Source organism: Psittacula echo, assembly GCF_963264785.1.
Source record: "Psittacula echo genome assembly, chromosome: 3".
In the NCBI taxonomy this organism is placed as follows: domain Eukaryota; kingdom Metazoa; phylum Chordata; class Aves; order Psittaciformes; family Psittacidae; genus Psittacula; species Psittacula echo.
In genome coordinates, this window is record NC_137736.1 from 39,244,506 (window position 1) to 39,258,474 (window position 13,969).

Consider the following 13,969-nt stretch of genomic DNA (forward strand, 5'->3'; position numbering starts at 1 on the left):
AGAATAATGTTAAAGCTCCAGTGCTTAGTGAGTTAGACTAAACATCATAATTCCTACGTTATTGTACATGAAAGTGAAATCAAAAAAGGAAGCCTGAACTGACTGCTACTAAAAACAGTAGGTTGTAAAGTTGGTTTAGGTTTATATCATTTTTCTTGATAGCACACTGAATCCTTCTGAGGTTCTTTATTTGCTGCTCATGCCACATAGAAGCATCTTTCCTTACAGAGTACATGTTTTTTTTCTGAATGTCTACTTTCTTTGTGTCATGTCATAAGAAGCCCTATACAGAATTGTCTTATACATAATTCTTTTTAACCTGTACTTCAAATGCAGTTTTGGATCAGTATGGAAGACTTGATTCCTCTGTAACTTTTTTTTCTTCTTTCTAAATCAGCAAAAGATAATCCTGAAGTGAGGAATCAAGTAATTCCTCACAAAGTGCTTGGTAATAAAGAATACTTTTGGTTCTAATTTTCTGGAAAGAACTTTTTTTTTCCCAAATAATTTATAATTAAATTGTTTTGGGGAGTTTCTCTCCAAATAGCATAAATACACCAAGCCTGGAAGATCCTTGTACACAAAGGAGCTGAGTGATCCACATAACAGTTAACTGATGTAGGTACAGCTCTGTGCTGCACTATGCATACCTGTTGGCTACGGAACAAACTTAGCAATCTAATTGTAAGAGAGAAGTCTGTAGGCAGCTCCCACTTGGTACCAGTGGTTTTTCCACCATTGTGTCCTTGTCTTTAATTAAACTGTGACATCAAGGATGTTCTCACATGAACATCCTTTTTATCTGGTGGTAAAACTTATTAGCGGAATTGTTTTATTTAAAATAAATCCTGTAAGAGCTATCCCTCCCACAGACTTCATCTGTACAGTGTGCTGCCTCCTGACCGAAGGTCAGTTCCAGTGACTGAGGGGATACAAGGTTATTTATAACCACTTTTTCCCCATAGCATTAGGTCCAATAAGTGGCAGTGATACTTCATGAAGTCTGACTGTCTTTTTTAGTGGGATCGTAACGAACCAGCACTCCCTGGTGCAAAGCATGTGCGCATCAAAATTTTACTTCTGGGTATTCATGAACAATATTTGAAAATTCTGTAAGAATTTCCCTCTTCTGTGACATGCAGTCATAGTTTGATAAGATTCTTTCATGTGCTAGCTAGCTTATTTTATGAAAGCAAGTGCTTAAAAATTAGTGTTCCTGGAATTAATTTTTATTTGAGATTACAATTTGATATATATATATGTTAATATAAGATTCCATCTGAATGCAATTCCTATTTAATGATTTGCCTCATGGTTGTTTTATTTCTTCTGTTTGGTTCTTGAATAGTTTTTATCTTATATTTAGTCTGAAGCATAATATTTACAGGAGAATAAAACAATTACACAGAACAATTTTGTAAGCTTACAACTAACATATTTGGTATAAATGAAGAGTTCCGCAACAAAATTTGTACCTATAGCTGGCAATAGATACTTGCAATTCTGATTTAACTGTACATCTTGGGGGATCAGTTGATGTTACTTGAGTTGATGTTGATAAATTATAATCTGGCATTAGCAGCAGCATTTCTAGCAACAGTTTCCCTGTCTTTAATTACAATTTTGCAGTCAAAGTTGATATCAAAGAAAAGTAAGTGAGTAAAGGCAATTGAGGAGGTATAAACTCAAGTAAAATAAGTGCTAGTAGAAAACCATTTTGAAGATTCAATGTCTTCAACACCACATGAAATGGTTGCCACTTTTTCAGTTTAAAATCATGATTTTCTTTCTTTTTTTTTTTTTTTCTTTTCTTCCAGTTTCAATGTATTTTGGATTTGTGTCCTGGCTTTTGAACAATAACTTGCTTGGGTACATCAGCCTGTCTGATGTCTGAAAGTACTTAGGAGTGTATAAGGTTACTTTAAGAAATTTAATAACTTTCAATATACAACAGCCTACTTTCTTAGTCTGTGTGGTTTTGATAGTTTTTGTTCGCAGGCCATATAACATACCCCAAAATAGTTTTAAGTTGAAACCCTTAATAACACTGATTGAAGTGTTACATCTAAGGCATAGTGTCATCTTAGTTGTAAGAGCAAGGTTTAGCATTCTTCAGTATCCAAATGCATAAAGAATTTACCCCTTTCTCTTTCTTGAACTTTCATTTAGGTTATTGTATTCTTTCTGTAAAGGTAGAGGCCTTTAAAACATACATGATTTGTGTCCCTGCTTACATGTGTTGGGTCTTGTAGAATGAAGCTCTTAATAAGGACAGACTTGTAATAAGAATCTGAAATGTGTAACCTGATGAAACACTTTATGCCTCCATTCTTTTGAATTATTTCTTTGTCAACTAGTGGTGTTTTCAGATTCTTCTTTTGCTAATGAAGATAGTGGCCTGTTCTGAACACTGTTATATTGCTATGATAACAGTTCAGTGTTGCAAACATTTTTTTATCTTTTAATGGTAGCAATTTTGGAAGAAAAGAACATTTCTTTTTATTATTACATTAAGATTATGTATTTATAATTTGTAGATTTTTGATCATCTCAGATTCTGTAACATATAGGTTTGTTTGTTTTCTTTTTATTTTTTTTTTGAATTTAGGAAGCGTCAGACATGGTAAATAATGCACTGTCTGGATGTATACTGAAATAAAAACTATATAATTTGTCCTATATGAGCAAGCATGATCCCAGTTTATCTGAAAAACCTTGTCAGTGGCTGAAGTCCAAAGGGTTCCCTAAATTTGGGAGCTTGGACCTGAGACAGTAATGAAAACAAAGGAAATTGAGCAATAAGTATGTTTACAATAGTAATTGGAAGAAAACTGCAAATAATATGACAGAAGACATAACTCAGCATCTGAATATTTGTGACAAGATTGGTCTCTTTAAAAAAGGATCAGCTTCTATGTGTTCATGCTTCACAGAGTGCATATTATCTGGACAGCAAAGTACTGATAAATTGGTACAGACAGGGATTTAAAACATTGAGTTGCTGGTATGTCACTAACTTTTTTTAGAGAATACCTAAGGTTGAGATTTTTCAAATGACTGTATTCTTCCTATAGTTTAATATGATGCTTAAGAACACAAGTCTGTTGTCTAAATGCCATGTTAAATATTTAAGATATAGAATGTTTTCAAGAAGAAATACTAATAAATAAACTCAATTTACTTTCTTAATAAGTTTTATTTTAAATAAAACCAGTAGAAATATAAAAAAAAAATCTAACCTTCTGGGGCATAGGCTTTTGCAACACAATTGTAGAAGTAGTGATCTATGCTGCAGGAACTGAGCTGTTAGCTTTCATTTCTATTGCATTTGTGACAAACAAATTAATATGACCTTAAAGTAAATCAAGAACCTTTTCCTTCTTATGTCCTTAAACGTTGCAACTTTAAAGGATTCATGCATATTTTCGTGAGTTTTGAAGCCCTACAAATGTTATACCTATAAAAATAATTTACATGTTTAGGTTCCTTATCTGTGAGGTTTAGTTTACCTGCTTTCTCTTCCCTTGTGATAAATACTCTTACATGCTGCATCAGAGTGTATGATTAATAGTTACAGTATTCTAGGTGAGTTTTTTCATGTTTTCAACAGTGGCTCTGGAGGAGAATTATGCCTGGGAAGTTCTACATGTGAATGGATATTTCCTTTTTCATTCTTTCCTCTACTCAGTCATTTCAAATTGTCATCATATCTACCTAGAATAAAATTAAGCATCCCATGGGAAAAGAGTCTAATTCACCTTGCTCTGGTTTTAAATCAGGTGAAGTACCACCAATGAGATGGATAGTAAATTTTGACCGAGATCTTCTAGATGGTCTGGTATTAGCAGCACAGCTGGCAGCTTATTGTCCATATTTGGTAAGGACTTTTCTTAATATTGTGCAATTTTTATTCAATTTGTAAATGTAAGTGGGTTTATTCATTAATTCATTATTTTCCTTTGGAACTGTTGGCATATGTGGTTTTTAAAAAGAAAATGACAACACCAACTTTTAGCAAGTCTAGTGGTTATATCAGTATCAATTTTTTAAATTTTAGTTCAAAATTTAGACTTTATGGATTGTTGAAAGACTGAAAATACAAACAGTACTTTTGCTTAGTGGAAGATCAAGATTTTAATTTCTTTGTCTTCTCTAGATTGCTACTCACTTTGTAAGGATGTATACTAAGCCAAGAACTCCTGAACAGCTTCTGCACAACTCTTTGATACTTGTGGATGCTATGCAGGCTATCAGTCTGGCTATAGACATAAAGGTAAATGATTTTGTACTAGCAGTTCTTATATACTTTTTTTTTCCTTCGCTTTTATGATAGTAATATTGTACATGAAATTAAGATGAGATTTTAGCGAAGCAGTTTTGTTTCATGATGTGTTACTGTATGAAGGAAATGAAACTATTGCTTCATATAAATACACTTAATTATAAGCAATTTCCAGAATTCCTTGCTTTGTAGAATCATATATATACAACTAGCTGAATCATAGAATCATAGAATCATAGAATAGTCAGGGTTGGAAAGGACCTTAAGATCATCTAGTTCCAAATCCCCTGCCATGGGCAGGGACACCTCACACTAAACCATGACACCCAAGGCCTCATCCAACCTGGCCTTGAACACCACCAAGGATGGAGCATTCACAACCTCCCTGGGCAACTCATTCCAGTGCCTCACCACCCTCACAGTAAAGAATTTCTCCCTTATATCCAATCTAAACTTCCCCTGTTTAAGTTTGAACCCGTTACCCCTTGTCCTGTCACTACAGTCCCTGATGAATAGTCCCTCCCCAGCATTCTTATAGGCCCCCTTCAGATAGTGGAAGGCTGCTAGGAGGTCTCCACGCAGCCTTCACTTCTCCAGGCTGAACAGCCCCAACTTTCTCAGCCTGTCTTCATACGGCAGGTGCTCCAGTCCCCTGATCATCCTCGTGGCCCTCCTCTGGACTTGTTCCAACAGTTCCATGTCCTTTTTATGTTGAGGACACCAGAACTGTACACAATACTCCAAGTGAGGTCTCACGAGAGCAGAGTAGAGGGGCAGGATCACCTCCTTCGACCTGCTGGTCACACTCCTCTTGATGCAGCCCAGGATACGGTTGGCTTTCTGGGCTGCGAGCACACACTGAAGCCGGCTCATGTTCATTTTCTCATCCACCAACACCCCCAAGTCCTTCTCTGCAGGGCTGCTCTGAATCTCTTCTCTGCCCAACCTGTAGCTGTGCCCGGGATTGCTCTGACCCAGGTGTAGGACCTTGCACTTGGCATGGTTAAACTTCATAAGGTTGGCATCAGCCCACCTCACAAGCGTGTCGAGGTCCCTCTGGATGGCATTCCTACCCTCCAGCGTATCAACCGAACCGCACAGCTTGGTGTCATCGGCAAACTTGCTGAGGACGCACTCAATTTCACTCTCCATGTCACCGACAAAGATGTTGACCAAGACTGGTCCCAACACCGATCCCTGAGGGACACCACTCGTTACCGGTCTCCAGCCAGACATCGAGCCATTGACCACAACTCTTTGCGTGCGGCCATCCAGCCAGCTCTTTATCCACCGAGTGGTCCACCCATCAAATTGATGTCTCTCCAATTTAGAGACAACGATGTCATGTGGGACAGTGTCAAACGCTTTGCACAAATCCAGGTAGATGACGTCAACTGCTCTACCCCTGTCTATCAGTTCCATAGCCCCATCATAGAAGGCCACCAAACTGGTCAGGCAGGATTTCCCCTTAGTGAAGCCATGCTGCCTGTCACCAACCACCTCCTTGTTGTTTTTCATGTGCCTTAGCATGCCTTCCAGGAGAATCTGCTCCAAGATTTTGGCAGGCACAGAGGTGAGACTGACTGGTCTGTAATTCCCTGGGTCATCCATTTTCCCCTTCTTGAAAATGGGGTTTATATTTCCCTTTTCCCAGTCATCGGGAACTTCACCTGACTGCCATGATTTTTCAAATATGATGGCCAGTGGCTTAGCAACTTCATTTGCCAGCTCCTTCAGGACCCGCGGATGGTTTTCGTCAGGTCCCATGGACTTGTGTATGTTTAGGTTTTTAAGATGGTCTCGAACCAGATCCTCTCCTACAGTGGGCTTAGGGTCTTCATTCTTACAGTCCCTGCGTCCGCCTTCCAAGACTTGGGTGGTGCGGTCAGAGACTTTGCCAGTGAAGACCCATTATGATTAATTCAGTTCAGATTCTAGCATCATCAGTCACACAATGAAAACCTGAGTGGAATTTATTATTAACATTCCAGGGCAATTTAGACAAAATATATTTAAGAACAAACATCATGCACTTAAAAAAGAGTGGTAAAAAGCCCTGTGACTGTTTGGTGACAATTATGTGCATCTATCTAATGATGAAGATCCATGAAGGTTCTGTCCCAGGTTTGATGCACACAGAAGTCTGTAGCTTTAGACTGCTGGTAAGAGTAATACTGTAAGCTGATAGCTTCTGACATCCTATTTTGGGAATGATATGATGTTGTTGATCAGTCAGCTGATCGGAGCTAGCACAGCTAGAGCCGGAGCCGGCACGCTTCATCGACCACAAGGTTCAGCAGAGATTAGGAAAATCAGATGGGATAGCGCAGAGACATCGCGATTCCCGACATCTCCCGATCCCTGAAGCCCCAGCAGCCCTTGCGAGAGAGCGGCTGACGTGGCAGGGGGCGTTCCCGCGGTAACGGCGACCGCACCCCTGCCCCTCGCCTTGAAAGAGCCTTTGGGAGGGCAGCGCTGCCCAGCAGGCGCAGGGAGGAACAAGCAGGTCGTGTTGTGGACCCTGTTGCTGGTGTCCCAGACTGCTGACCAATATGGTCGCCTCCAGAAGAAGAGCTTGCAGTAAGGAGACTGTAGCAACTCAGACAGAGACCCCGTCCCAAACCATGGCTGTTCAGGTCTCTGGCTGCAGGGAGTGCCAGAGCCTGCTGCTGCTGAGAGAGGGAGGCCAGCATTCCACCTGTGTGAGGTGTGAGCAGGTAGAAGATCTGCTTAGCTTGGTGGCAGAACTTAAAGAGAAGGTCAAGACGCTGAGGACCATCAGGGAGTGTGAAAGGGAGATTGCCTGGTGGAGTAACTCCCTGGCGTGCCAGTTGGAACGGTTCCAGGGAGATACCCCCCAAAAAGGGATGGACCCCCTGCCCTCTCAGACAGAGGGGGATGACCCGAGACAGACCCTGCCCTGTAGCTGTCGTGCAGAGGTAAGAGACCAAAAAGACAATGAGGGCTGGAAGCAAGTTCCAGTTTGGAGTCGTGGGCAACCCTCCTCCCTTCCTGCCCTGCTTCCCCAGGTGCCCCTCCGTAATAGGATCTTGATGGAGAGGTAAGTGAGGATGTGGTGCAAGGCCAGACTACAAGGTCACATAGGAAAAGGCGGTCGACTTCGCATCTCAAGACTGCCTCTGATAAGAAAGAAAGAAAGGTCATTGTCGTAGGTGATTCCCTTCTGAGAGGAACAGAGGGCCCGATATGCAGAGCTGACCCTCATCATAGGGAAGTGTGTAGTCTGCCTGGAGCCCGGATCAGGGATATCACCAGGGCGCTCCCCAGCCTGGTGCACCCGACAGACTACTACCCGCTGCTGGTCTTCCAGACAGGTGGGGGGGAAGCTGCTTCCCGGAGTCTGAGGGGGATGAAGAAAGACTACAGGGCCTTGGGGCGGATGGTGAAAGAGTCTGGGGCTCAAGTGATCTTCTCCTCGCTTCTTCCATCTTCCGGTGATGATGTGGGACTGAATGGGAAAATTCAGTCCATAAACAATTGGCTACAAGACTGGTGCTTTAGGCAGGGCTTTGGGTTCTTTGATAACAGCTGGTTTTATAAGGCTCCAGTCCGGATGATGGCACGTGGGAAAGGTTTATCTCACCGAGGCAAAAGGATGCTGGGGCATGAATTAGCAGGGCTCATTTGGAGAGCTTTAACCTAGATTCGAAGGGGGATGGGTTTGTAGCTGGGCTTGCCCCAGTGGGGCAGCACTCTAGGATTGATGAAGACTGGGAGGCCTCCTATAATCCTAGGGTGAAATCGGTGAGCTCATCTCCCTCCTTGAAATGCCTGTACACCAATGCGTGCAGCATGGGAAATAAGCAGGAGGAGTTGGAGACCTGTGTTAAGTCAGGAGATTATGATCTGGTGGCAATTACAGAGACGTGGTGGGACAGCTCGCATGACTGGAATATAGTCATGGAGGGCTATGTCCTTTTCAGGAAAGACAGGCCAGCCAGGCGGGGTGGTGGGGTTGCTCTTTATGTGCGAGAGCAGCTGCAATGTACTGAGCTCTGTCCAGGAACAGGGGACGAGCGAGTTGAGAGTCTGTGGGTGAGAATTAAGGGGCAGGCTGGCAGGGGCGATACTGTTGTGGGTGTCTGTTACAGGCCACCAGATCAGGGTGAGGAAGTTGACGAGGCCTTCTACAGGCAGCTGAGAGTGGCCTCACAGTCACAGGCTGTGGTCGTCGTGGGGGATTTTAACTTCCCTGATGTTTGCTGGAAGGACTACTCAGCAACCCAGCCACAGTCCAGGAGGTTCCTCCAGTGTATGGATGATAACTTCCTCATCCAAATGGTGGATGAGCCAACCAGGAGAGGAGCGCTGCTGGATCTCATCCTCACTAACAAGGAGGGTCTGCTCGAAGCAGTAAAGGTTGAGGGCTGCCTTGGTTGCAGCGACCACGAGATGGTGGAATTCAGGATCTTGTGTGGTAGGGCCAGTACAATAGCAAGTAGAATTGCAACCCTGGACTTTAGCAGGGCAAACTTTGGCCTTTTCAAGCAATTGCTAGGGGAAATCCCATGGGCAAGGCTGCTTGAAGGTAAAGGGGCCCAAGATAGTTGGTTGACATTCAAGAATTGCTTATTCCGAGCTCAAGATCAGAGCATTCCGACACATAGGAAGTCAAGGAAGAGGACCAGGAGACCTGCGTGGCTACATAAGGAACTGCTGGGTATGCTCAAGTGGAAGAGGAGAGTTTACAGGTCATGGAAGGAGGGGCTGGCCACTCGGGAGGAATATAAGGCTGCTGCTAGAGGATGTAGGAAGGCAGCTAGGATGGCTAAGGCCTCCTTAGAATTGCGAGAGGGGTCAAGGACAGCAGAAAGAGCTTTTTCAAATACATAGCTGATAAAGTTACAGAGATGGCAGAGTTATTGAATGCCTTCTTTGTCTCAGTCTACTCTGCCGGAGGCAGTCCTGAAGAGCCCTGTACCCCTGTGACCTCAGATGAAGTCAGGTCAACGGAGCAGTTTGCCTTAGTCGATGAGGAATGGGTTAGAGACCAGTTGAGCAATCTGGACATCCATAAATCCATGGGTCCAGATGGGATGCACCCGCGGGTGCTGAGGGAACTGGCGGAAGTCATTGCTAGACCACTCTCCATCATCTTTACCAAGTCTTGGGAAACGGGAGAGGTGCCTGAGGACTGGAGGAAAGCAAATGTCACTCCAGTCTTCAAAAAGGGCAAGAAGGAGGACCCGGGTAACTATAGACCGGTCAGCCTCACCTCCATCCCTGGGAAACTGATGGAACACCTTATCCTTGGTGCCATCTTAAGGCATGTCAAGGATAAGAGGGTTATGAGGGGCAGTCAACATGGCTTTACCAAGGGGAAGTCATGCTTGACCAACCTCATAGCCTTTTATGAGGAAATAACACGGTGGATGGATGATGGCAGAGCGGTGGATGTGGTCTACCTTGACTTCTGCAAAGCATTTGACACAGTCTCCCACAGCATCCTCATAGCTAAATTGAGGAAGTGTGGTCTGGATGATCAGGTAGTGAGATGGACTGCAAACTGGCTGAAGGAGAGAAGCCAGAGAGTTGTAGTCTATGGGGCGGAGTCTAGTTGGAGGCCTGTATCTAGTGGAGTGCCTCAAGGGTCAGTACTGGGACCAGTATTATTTAATATATTCATCAATGATTTAGATGAGGGAATTGAGTGTACTATCAGCAAGTTTGCTGATGACACTAAGCTGGGAGGAGTGGCTGACATGCCAGAAGGCTGTGCTGCCATCCAGCGGGACCTGGACAGGCTGGAGAGTTGGGCAGGGAGAAACTTGATGAAATACAACAAGGGAAAGTGTAGAGTCCTGCATCTGGGCAGGAACAATCCCAGGTTCCAGTATAGGTTGGGGAACAACCTGTTAGAGAGCAGTGTAGGGGAGAGGGACCTGGGGGTCCTAGTGGATGGCAGGATGACCATGAGCCAACACTGTGCCCTTGTGGCCAAGAAGGCCAATGGCATCCTGGGGTGTATTAGAAGGGGGGTGGTCAGTAGGTCGAGAGAGGTCCTCCTTCCCCTCTACTCTGCCCTGGTGAGACCGCATCTGGAATATTGTGTCCAGTTCTGGGCCCCTCAGTTCAAGAAGGACAGGGACCTGCTGGAGAGAGTCCAGCGCAGGGCAACTAAGATGATTAAGGGAGTGGAGCATCTCCCTTATGAGGAAAGGCTGAGGGAGCTGGGTCTCTATAGTTTGGAGGAGACTGAGGGGTGACCTTATTAATGTATATAAATATATAAAGGGGGAGTGTCACAAGGATGGAGCCAGGCTCTTCTCAGTGGCAAACAATGATAGGACAAGGGGTAATGGGTATAAACTGGAACACAAGAGGTTCCACTTAAACTTGAGAAGAAACTTCTTCTCAGTGAGGGTGACAGAACACTGGAACATGCTGCCCAGGGGGGTTGTGGAGTCTCCTTCTCTGGAGACATTCAAAACCCGCCTGGACACATTCCTGTGTAACCTTATCTAGGTGTTCTTGCTCTGGCAGGGGGATTGGACTAGATGATCTTTTGAGGTCCCTTCCAATCTTTAACATACTGTGATACTGTGATGTTAGCTTCTTGTTCAATCTAGGATCCATTTGGAATCATTTTTGTATGTTTAACAACATGCTTTATATCTGTCTTTTTTCATTAGCCTAGAGCTCCAAATTTTCTATATATGGTGCCTTTTACATATGTTAGATATTATTTCTTTGTTGTTTTTGTCGCTCCTAAACCCACTTTTCTCCTGCTTCCAGTCTGCCCTTCTTTAACTGACCATTTGTGAGTTATTTATAGCTGTGGGCTCTGGTATTACCATACAAAGATAAAACAAAATAGTTGTAGAGGCCTGATCAGTAAAAAAGTAGCTGTCACAGCTGAACCAAATCAAATCTGTACAAGCTGGTCAACATGCCTTCACATAGAGGAAAGCTTGTCAAACTCCAGTTCTGAGACCCTAAAAGTTCAGTACAATGGTTATGACCAGATAATAGCAATGGCAAGGCTCTGTTACAAAATTATATGCTCACAGGGATTCATGCTTTCATCTTCCATGTGCTGGCTGCATGTGTTAGTGGGCTATTACCTTTTCAAAATAGATTCCCTCATATTTTTCTCTTTTATTTTGATTGCTCTGTCATTAAAAATCCTGTCCTTACCAAAACTAGTAAAAACTCTTTAAGATCACATTGTTCCCTGAAGAACTTGCAGAGTAATGCATCTTCCATCGCAAGCAAAGTGAATGTCAGGGACTGTGACAGGCTGGGGTTGGTGTAGGATATATGGACTGGCTAGAAGATCAGAAAAGGACACAGTAGAATAGACATAGTATTTGTTGGTATGTGGGGAAACTTTCCAAAGGAATTAATAGTAGTAGGAATCAGAGGTAGAGGTGTAGTGTGAATAAAGTACTATGAAAGGGAGCTCAATTACAACTTTTTATTTTTTTCTCTCCATTTTCATTTGATTGTGTTATGATTATAGGGTAAATTAACCCTTCTATTTCCAGTTGTATTGGTTACTGTCTTGCTACCACGTCACGATACAGATATGCAGTTATAAATGGCTTTACTATGGCAGGCTAAACCAAGAAAATCCACTGTTTTGCATACTTGTGACTGACAGGAAGCATAAAAAGATAATCTAGGTAAAACCCTCAGAATAAAGGCATATTTTACATCTGAGGCTGGATGTCAGATATGCAAAAGTAGTTAACCACATTAAAGGTGGAAGCAGAACTCCAGGATATTCTGTTTAATACAGTTAGTGTGTTTTAAGACTGCAGCATCTAAAAGACTACAATGTTATTAGTTCAGCACATTTTTGACGTATTGGTGTTTTTATAAATGGGAAAATTCATCTCCATACAGAATAGGAATTTAAATCTATATAATCTGTTAACACCGAAAAAAGGAAGAGATCTTGGATCTTTGAGGTCTGTATTTTAATTCTAGCTAAGGCATGTTCTACAACAAAATACTGGGGAAAGTTAAATGAAAAACAAAGAGAAGGTAGAGGGTGCTTTTTACATAGATTTATTGTAATTCATATATGCTTTTCAAAGGCTACTGTAGAAATTTCATAAGCTTCTTCAGCAGTAAACCCAGCAAAATAAATGAATCCTGTTTCTAATTTAAGATTTTTCTGATAGTCTTGTCTCTTAAATTTAGCAAGCTAAAATAGTCCAACAGTATTGGCAAGTTCTTGATTATGAGGCAATCACTGCTGCTGAACTTTCAAGGCAGCTTTGCAGTAATTAATACAAGGATGGTGGTGACAGCACAGGTGAGACACGTTAGGTTGGGAATAGGTGGCAATTTCAATCCTTTAAAAAATCTAAGCTTCTCCAGTAATAAAGAAGTTTAACTGTCTGGAAGACTTCACCTGCAAGTTTAAATGATAGTTCTAACAGAGTTTAGGGCTTTTAAATTCTTTTAAGGATTAAGGTATAGGCTTAAGATGGAGTACTTTAGGCAAGAAATTCTTGTTTCCACTTCCTAATCATGATTGACAGTTCAACCCAAGCCATTCTGTGACTTTCTTTTGTGATTGTGTTTTCACTGGCGCGAGATCTATGGAAACATGAATTGCAACAGGCAAGTGATCTGTTTAGGTATGTCTATTTTTAGATTCACCTAGGTTATACTCGTAGGCACCCCATAAACCTGTTATGGAAATAAAAGAAAAGGAAATGTTTCAAAATCAGTGGTGCTTTTTATTTCTATCAGAGTGGCTAAAAATTACTTGGACCAGATAAGGGTCTCACCTGGGGTATATTAAAAGACAAACTGGATATGCATGGCATAGACGAAGTCTTTTAAAAACAATATTCATATGTGTATTCTTTAGAAACATACGAAAATATAGACTTTTAAGCTTTATTTAGACACTAAAATGACTACTTGATCTTTTATCCGCTCTTGCTGACTGTTCTATCCTCACATTGACTTCCAGCTTATTGAAAACTTGGCTACTGCACTTGTATAAGCAAAGCCTATATAAACTTAGGAACCATCTATTGTTCACACACAACATTGTTTCCTATATGTTTACCTTTTAAGTTCAGTGTTTAAGCCTTACCAATCTGGAAATAACTAATGAAGATTAGAGGTATGGTTTTCTGTTTCTGAAATTTAATATAGTATTTTTATTGCCTTCTGTTTGTTTAATAGTTTTACCATAATTTTCAATGGTCATTTGCAATTGTTGGTTTAAATTAGTTACCTAGGTTAACATTTCATGGCCACTGATTCCAAGCATTTTCTATTTTCCAGTTATTTGTGGCCTGCTAGTAGCTGTTCTTTGACATAGGATGTCTATTTTCATAATTGATTTGCAGTGAGGAAAGCCTTCTTGCATGATTTTTTGCATCTGTTGAATAGTTTGGTTTGTTACATTATTCAAGCAATAATTACACGTTCAGAAAAACAGAGTGTAATTGCCACAAGAAATGGTTCAGTGGTCTATTCCTTCCTGATATCTTTTAATAAAGTTTTTCTCTCTTCTGTCTGTCAGAACTTTGGCTTATAGTTACTGTGATTATTTCAGATTTAAATCACCCTTTAAATCACCTTTTCTTCTTTCTCCAGCTGGATAGATTAATATTTGTTCATAATATATTCTGTTCTAATATCAATCCAGTACACTGCTGTGCTAATAAAACAGAACTGCCAGCATTCTCTAAATAC

At 41.7% G+C, this 13,969-nt stretch overlaps 1 protein-coding gene across 1 annotated transcript in view; it reads left to right on the forward strand.

Moving 5' to 3' along the window:
* Positions 1-13,969, forward strand: part of CFAP47 (cilia and flagella associated protein 47) — a gene marked incomplete at both ends in the record, with an annotated part of 327,280 nt that overhangs the window by 99,144 nt on the left and 214,167 nt on the right. The window contains 2 exons of the mRNA XM_080613518.1: positions 3,780-3,877; positions 4,157-4,273. Of these exons, the coding sequence (XP_080469644.1) occupies positions 3,780-3,877; positions 4,157-4,273 (215 nt within the window). The remainder of the gene's footprint in view (positions 1-3,779; positions 3,878-4,156; positions 4,274-13,969) is intronic.